Source organism: Ursus maritimus, unplaced genomic scaffold (genome assembly GCF_017311325.1).
Source record: "Ursus maritimus isolate PB19 unplaced genomic scaffold, ASM1731132v1 scaffold_22, whole genome shotgun sequence".
NCBI classification, from domain to species: Eukaryota; Metazoa; Chordata; class Mammalia; order Carnivora; family Ursidae; genus Ursus; species Ursus maritimus.
In genome coordinates this window covers 22,444,731-22,452,775 of record NW_024424675.1, presented here as the reverse complement: position 1 = coordinate 22,452,775, position 8,045 = coordinate 22,444,731, and the positions used below count along the sequence as shown (strand labels likewise).

At 52.3% G+C, this 8,045-nt stretch overlaps 1 protein-coding gene across 2 annotated transcripts in view; it reads right to left on the bottom strand.

Annotated features, from left to right (window-relative positions):
- The window catches only part of TM9SF4 (transmembrane 9 superfamily member 4), a 52,393-nt gene that overhangs the window by 9,562 nt on the left and 34,786 nt on the right, over positions 1–8,045 (bottom strand). For both annotated transcript variants that reach the window (XM_008703226.2, XM_008703227.2), the window contains 7 exons: positions 7,846–7,964; positions 7,618–7,729; positions 6,220–6,290; positions 4,343–4,475; positions 3,268–3,349; positions 3,097–3,172; positions 42–125 (listed from right to left, as the gene is read on the bottom strand). In XM_008703226.2, the coding sequence (XP_008701448.1) occupies positions 42–125; positions 3,097–3,172; positions 3,268–3,349; positions 4,343–4,475; positions 6,220–6,290; positions 7,618–7,729; positions 7,846–7,964 (677 nt within the window). The remainder of the gene's footprint in view (positions 1–41; positions 126–3,096; positions 3,173–3,267; positions 3,350–4,342; positions 4,476–6,219; positions 6,291–7,617; positions 7,730–7,845; positions 7,965–8,045) is intronic.

Here is an 8,045-nt window from a genome sequence, read left to right as displayed (position 1 = left end):
CCCCCCCCCCCCCCCCCCCCCCCCCGCTGGCCCGTACTTACTGCTCCTGATGAGTGCTTTCCCCAGATGAAGCAATTCAAAACGAAGCAGATGCCAAAGACCACGCCAGGGTAGAGGGTTGCCGTCTGGAAGCAAGGGAGACCAGGCTAGGGAGCTGCCACCTCCTCCAGTGGGACCCCCAGACTAGAGGCTCTCAACCCTCCTTGTCCTTCAGGAGCCAGCTCCAGGATAATTCCTTCCAGAAAGCACTCCCTGAACTGCCCGTTGCCTGCCCTCATCCCAGTCTGTAATTATGTACTGTTAGCTGGTCAACGCCTGCCTACCCCCAGAGACTGTAAGCTCCTTGGGGGAGTGTGTCGTCGTGTGTCGCCCCCCCTCCGCCCTGTTCACTGATGTACACCCAGCATTTAGAACACAGTAGCTGCTCAATAAACATTTGTTGAACAGGAGTGAAAGAATAAAACTTTTACAAAACATGTATGGGCCCAACCCAAATTGCCTACAGTGGTGAGTAAGCTTTAAGTGAGTCTTTGGGGTGGCGGGTGCTGGCCTCCGCACACATCGGCTCACCTAATCCTCTACAGGCCTGGATAGAAAGGATTATCATTATCCCCTTTTAAAGAAGAGGACACTGGGGTGCCTGGGTGGCTCAGTCAGTTAAGTGTCTGCCTTTTACTCAGGTCATGAGCCCAGGGTCATGGGATCGAGCCCTGCATTGGGCTCCTTGCTCAGCGGGGAGTCTGCTTCTCCCTCTCCCTCTGTGCTCTCTCTCTCTCAAGTAAATAAAATCTTTAAAAAAAAAAGAAAAAAGAAAAAAAGAGGACACTGAGGCCCAGCAATGTTAAATACACACCCCAACTTCATACAGTTAAGGGGAGATCAGAGGTTCAAACACAAGCAGTCTGACCCCAGAGGCCAAGCCCCTGACCCAGTGCCCTGTATTCCATCCAATCACAGTCTCTCGGGCTGGGGCCCAGGCACATGGAGCCAAAGTCCCGGACCTACAGGAGCTTTCTTCGCTGCTGCGGCGGCCTGAGCACCCAGGGGGGCCGCTGAGCACAATGCCTGGGGCCCCCTGCAATCTGGCACTCAACCTCCGATGCCAATTTCACCTTTGGCCCATAGCTCTCCCACACCCAGTAACTGGTCGCTGCTCCTGCACGTCGCTGTCCCTGGGCTGGTATGTAGGCAGAGTGGTCAACACCTCAGGGTACCTGCTGCCTGAGTGCTCGTGCTGTGCCAAAGGCCTTCCCTGAAGTCTCTTTCCATCCACACAACAACCCTGAGACGCAGGTGTAACCATCCCCCACTGGACAGATGGGGAAACTGAGAAAGAACAGAGCCAGGACTGGGATCTGGGAGATTCCAGAACCCCAGGCCACCCCACTGGCTGCTTCGGTCCAACTTAAACCCTCCTCTGTAAAGCCCAGCTCAAACGTCATTTCCTCCCCGCCTGCATGTTTCTGTTTTTCTCTGCTGGATAGCAGGGCATTCATCTGCTCTCCCAGCAGAAATGTACAGACTAGACATAGTGCTAGATACCGGGAGTGAGAGCAGGAAGAATGTTCCAGTGCAGCAGACAGACCCACAAATGGAGAACCGCCTCCATGGCACCGCTTGCAGGCACAAGGCTCTGCCTACCTCCTCCGGGCTGCCAAGGACACGGGGCTGGAAAGGGGGAAGAAGGGGAGGAGGCTTCTAGAGGGTGACGCTGGAGCTAAGAGGGAGTGGTGTGCCCGGGCAGAGGGGAAGACAGGGGCTGGAGGAGAGCGGGGCAGTGCAGTCTCCGCATCGCTGAGGGCCACAGCACACGCCCACCGTGGGCGGAGGCAGAGCACCAGGGAAGGGTCAGAATCTCACAGGGACACCAGGGACGCCTAGGACAGTCAAGGGTCTAGGTGAGGGACAAAAATGCCCAAAACCTGGGCAAGAGCTCTAGAGCCAGAGCTGGAGCTCGGAGGGAACTCATGGACTATTTGGTGGGAAAACCCTTAACACTTGCTGTCTGAAAGGAGGTGGGCAGAAGGGAATAGGCGGTAAGGAAGCAACCCAGCGGCCTGGCCTGGGGTCCAGGTGAATGATGCTGCCACCGGATGCAAGGAGCAGGTGCGGGGCAGAGAGGTGGCGTATGGCGTGGGGCCTGCAGAGGGAGGTCCTGGGGTATCTGTGGGAGGCCCCCCAGGGAAGAGTTGCACAAGGAGTTGCCTGGGTTCCACACCTCTGTAGGTCCCCGGCTCTCAGCACACAGTGGCCTGAGGAAAGTGCTCAATGCATCAACAATTCAGGACCTTTGATTCTTCCAGAATAGTCACCTTTGCAGCTCTTCTACAGCGAGGGCTTACTCTGTGCCAGGGGTGTGGCAGCCAGAGCTGAGAGAGCCTGGGCTGCCCTGGGGCTTTTGACAGTGAGAATGGTTTCAGAACGCTGGACTACAGGCTTCTTCGAGTCTGGCACCAGGGGTTTCCCGGGGCCTGAGGGGCCTCGCTTGTCTGGGAGAGGGGCTCAGGGCTCCCTGGGAGGTAGGGTCAAGTTCCAGGCATCCGCCAGTTTCTTTGGTCTGTTCTGCTGCCCAAAACTCTCCTGACCACCAGCAGGACAGAGAAGGGCAGGAGCTGTCCTTTCTGAAGAGGAAATGGAGGCACCAAAATCCAAAGACGGGCTGAAGGCAACATGGGCCTGGCCTCTTCTCCCCTGGCACGTAGTTCCCTCTACTCCACTGGGCAGGGTGTCCTCCCAGCAGCCCTGCTGATCAGTTTTTGGCCTTAAACTTGGACACCGGGGCTTGGTATCAAATCTTGTTATTCTGAATCTTCTATTTCTTCCCTTGTTTGAGCCGTCGGACAAGGTAGGCTAAAAATCACCTAAATTCAACCCCCTCTTCTTATGGATGCAGCAGCAGGGGCCCTCAGAGGTCCCAAGGTGCCTGTGGTGAGAACCCAGTGTTCCCTACGCTTGGGTGTGTGTTCCCCCCACTCTATCACACTGCTGCTCTGCCTCTGGTCCTAATCCCCACCACAGACTGCCTACGCTGCTGAGGAGCCCAGGAAGGAGCTTCTCAGCTCCACGCCATCACTGGGAGGAGGTGAGGACACTTACACAGAAGGCTCCTTTCTTCCACCGATGGCCTTTCAGAGTACGGTACAGACGGCCAGCAGAAAATCCACCAAACACCCTGTGGGGAAATGGTAGGGATCCAAATGGAGGGGACTTGTTAGCTGGAGGGCAGGCCGCCTGTGCCAGCCCCGGAGTCCACGCAGACACACCTACCCCATGAACATGAAGAGGAAGCAGGCTGTGGTCATGAGAGCTCCCCGGCTGGAGGGTGACAGCATCCCGAGCATGGCCACGACTGTGGAGGGCGGGGGAGAAGAGAAACAGTCAGGGCGGCTGACGGCCAGGGGCCCAGGGCAGATGAGGCTAGATGAGGCTTCCTTCTCCCTTGGCCTTCCTGACAGCATACTCCCTTGCTCTCTACAGAAGACCGGTCTTAGCTGGGGTTCACTGGGGAGCAGCCGCTGCTGGCCGCTGGCTGGCCCCATCTTCACGGCAGCTTCCAGCCCACAGGCCCCTTGCAACCAGCCTGGCCGAGCTGAGAGCATTATGAATGCCAGCTCACTGCATCTGCCTTATCAGCCCTACGACGTGGAGGCCGGTTATCCATTTCTCAAACAAGGAAACTGAGGTTCGCAGAGGTTAAGTCAGTTGTCCAAAGTCACAAAGCTTAGAGGCATGAACCTGAGATACAAACTTAGGCAGATCAGCTGCTAAGCGATTAGATCTTAATTATGTCACTATGTGCGGTGACGAATGCTAACTAAGCTTACTGTGGCAATCACTTCACAACGGATACATACAGCTGTACACCTTAAACTTACACAGTGTTATATGTCAATTAAAAAGTAGTTAATATGGTAAAAAAAATTTTTTTTAGGCAGACTGACTCAGAACGGTCTATAATGACTATATATTAGGATTTTGGGGGGTTGTTTTCTGAGAAAAGACCTGATTCCCCTCCCAATCCTGGTGTTGACTTGCATAAGTCACTTAACGCCTGACTGCTGCGGGAGGCCAACCTCACAGCACTGACGTGTGGCTTTGCTGACGGAGTGGACGTGGCAGGTGATCCATGGAGCCGGAGAGCTCTGAGGGGGCAGCAAACCACCAGAGCCCAGTGCTGAGAGGAGCCAGCCTTCCTGCTGCCATGGACGACCCTGTCTGGCTCAGTAATGCCGACTTGCCCCATTCTCCGGGGGCGGGGGGGGGGGGGCCACTCCTCTCTCAGACTCAGGCCTGTGCTCTCTGGTGACAGGACCCCACCCCCAGTCCCCCCAGGCCCACTCACAGATGACGATGAGGATCATACAGAAGAGCTGAATGCCTGAGCCCAGGAGGGAGCTGAGGATCATGGGATACTGGGGGGGCCTGAAGACATCACCGTGCACCAGCTTCCACCCAGACTCTTCCATGGTGTCTTCCTGCAGCAAAGGGTCAGAAGTGAGGCTGCTTCTTGGGGTTCAGAGGAGGCAGTCCGGCAGGGACCCACGCCCCCTGACCAGGGCTGAGGGTCCCTCAGCGGTCAAGCAGCCTCCACTCTGACAGGATTGTGAGTGACATGAGATAGTACTCCTCAGAGAAGTGTCGCATGGAAAAGGAGGGCACACGCACGAGGCTTACAGCTGCATAAAAGGCAAACCTCCTCCCCAGATTCCACAAGCCTCGTACATGGAAAAATAATGTAAACATCAACACACTGAAATGTTAACTCTGAGAGTTTTTGAGTGGTGAAATTTAGAAGCATTTTTTTTAACTGATTATGAAAGTAATATGTGCTCTTATGTAATAAAAAAGTGAAAAAAAATTTTTTAGCACATGGCATGCTATTCAAATGAATGAAAAGTAATAAATGTTTATAGTAGATAATTTCTTAAAAATCCGGAAAGACTGAACAAAAGTCTAAAACTCATAAGAAAACATTCAAAAAATTTTTAAAAACCCAGAAAAACATACAAAATACAATAATTTATACTCCTGGCATTTAATGATACCACTGTTTCGATGCATTTCCTTTACCACTTTATGTGTGTGTGTGTGTGTATGTGTGTGTGTGTGTATGTGTGTGTGTGTGTATATGTATATATAATTTTTAAACACTAAAACTGGAACCAGACCCTATTTACCGCGTACTTTGTTATTTTCAGGTGATGTTTGATCATGAGCATTTCCTCATCTCCAATAAGTACTCTTTGCAATTAGTATTTTAATGTCTGTGTAACTTTCCATTGTATAACTGCACCATAACACAACCAATCCATTATTATGGAATATTAAGCTACATCCAGTTCATTTAAATTATAAATAAAGCGATAATAAATATTTCTACACCAAGTCTTTGTGGTTTAGATGGCTTTCTTCAGAAAATTCTAGAAGAATTACTGGGTCAAGGCAAGTTAACTATTTTATAGTTCATGGTGTGTACAGCCAACACATAACTTTTCAGAAAACTACCAATTTATACTTGCATGGGTGGCATGGAAAAGTGCTTAGCTCACATCAACCTTGCTGCCAATGACTACTATATGAAAACACACTTGGACTGATGTGAAGGTCCAAAACTGTCTTCTCATAATTGTGTGAATCTGTATGGGGGGGGATAGCCATCCCTGAGGTAAAAATTGTTTTTCACACGTTTACTAGCCATGTATAGTTCCTAGTCAGTAAATTTTTTGTTCATTCTCAGATTAGAGATTTTGGGAGTTTTAAAAACCAATTCTTTTAACTATTGCCTCTTTTTTCAGGTTTGTTGCAAGTACTGTTTGGCACTTTTCTGTTTTGTCTATATATTCTGACACGCAGAACAGTTTTTAGATTTTTTTTTTTTAATAGGCCCCACACCCAAGATAGGGCTTGAACTCACAACCCTAAGATTAAGAGCTGCGTGCTCTACTTGACTGAGCCAGCCAGGCACCCCCAGTTTTCAGATTTCAAATGTCATATTCATTAAGTTTTCTTTCTGTGATTTCTCCCATTGCTTTTAAGCTTAGAACTCAGAACACTAATCCCTATCGTTTTGGGTCATTACACATTATTTTTTCCTTTTCAAACTACTCTATGAAACACACACACACACCTCACTCCCTGACCTTCAGTCTGGTAGGCCCAGAACGCGACTGCTAGTCTGCCCTCCCTCTCCAAGTCCACCCCCCAGCCAAGACCTCGTACAATGTCATCCTCCTTGTTGTAGTTGGCGATGTCCTTCCGGAGGGTCCGGATGATGATCATGCTGAGGATGCCTGAAACGAACAGCGTGGGGAGAGAGGCGTGAGCACTGCCAGCGGAGTCTCCTGGGCTGCGTGCCCTCCTGGGCCTCGTGCTTGGCTGAGTGACGGCTGGCAGGAGTGGCCTCCTCCGGTGGGCGGTGGCCAGGCAGCTGCCTCAGGCCCTCTGCCAAGCAGAGCTCCAGCCCGGCTATACAGAGAGGGGCACACAGAGGGTCACTCCCCTGGTAGGGGAAGGAAAAAGCCACCGGGATGCGTTTGGGCAATCAAGGGACACTGCTTTGTACTCCAGGGAGAACAGCGTCCCGGCACCTCCATGTCTTGTCCTCCTGACCTCTGCAGCCTCGCTTCCTCCCGTGCTTACCTCCCCCGCTGCCCCTGCTTGCCTGTTATTCTGTCACCAGTTCACAGCCTCCGTGCCTCTACCAGGGCTGCTTCCTGTTCCCTTTGCCCTGACGCCCGCTCCCACTTCAAGACTTACCCCAGGCATATTCACCTTTCAACACCCCAGTGGTTCAGAGGCCCCCCCACTTGTACCTCCACAGCACCCTGTCTCCCCTCCAGGCAGATAGTAATAGTGGTTAAGACAATGGCTGTATGACCTCAAGCTAACTTAAACGTTTTAGGCTTGGCTCACAGAACTTGAAGGATCAAGAGATTTATAAAGTGCTTACTAAGACAGCAGCTGGCCCCTCAGTAAATGTCTAATAAAGAGCCGCTAGCATGAGCTCTACTTCCCATGATACTGCAATGATCGGTTTCATCCACCTCTGCCCACTACCCTCCCCCTGGCTCGCCAGCCGGTTTCTCACCAAGCTCGTCCCACTGCAGGGCCATGGCCTTTGCTGGACCAGTCTTTCCCTGGGTCTCTGAATGGTGGCTCCCCCCGATTCAGAGAGGTCTTCTCTCAAGCAGCCTTCATCCTTTCACGAGAGCTGTGTATCTGGTCACCCTGTTTATCTGCTCCACAGCACTTACCCTATCCGGACTCAACCACTTCTCTGCTTGTCTCTCCCACCACCAGAACAGACGGTGAGGGGCTGGGCTCGCTCAACACCACATCCCCAGCAGGTGGCCCAGCACTTGCACAGAACAGGCAACGACGAAATCGGGCTGAATGAGTCAGTGAAGGTGTGCACGGAGAGATGTATCTGTCTTTCCCTAGGGAGCTCTCCAGAGCAGAGACTAAATCTTGTTCACCTTTGCATACCTGATGCTAGCACAGACCCTGAGGTCTGTTTCTGACCTACACTTGGCCCCGAGGGCACCCTTAAGTCATGTGATGCCTCAGACCTTCATCTGTCACCCCTCCTCTCCACCTCCCATCCCACAGATGTCTCACCTGATAGGAAGAAGACCACCACGACAGAGTTAATGATAGAAAACCAGTGGATCTGCACGTCACTCATGGTCAGATAAGTATCCCAGCGAGAGGCCCACTTGATGTCACTTTCCTGGAGGGGGAGGAAGAAGGGTGGAACCGAAGCGCTTGGAGTCGGGCCTCTTGCTAGGTAACTCCTGCCCAGACTAGAACCCTCCTCCCCTGCCGTGGGCTCCAGCCCCTTCTCACCTCCCAGTGTACAGAGTAGGTGAAATACAGCTGATTCTCCTTGCTGGGGTCAATTTCTTGGGGCGAGGAGTTGGTACCCTCAGGCAGGGTGCACGAACTCTTCTCATCTGCTTTGATGTCTGTGAGAGACAGAGACTCAGTATGTTCCTGTGGGGACCCGTGCCACTACCCAGGGCTGTTCGGGGGGGGGGGGTGGGCCC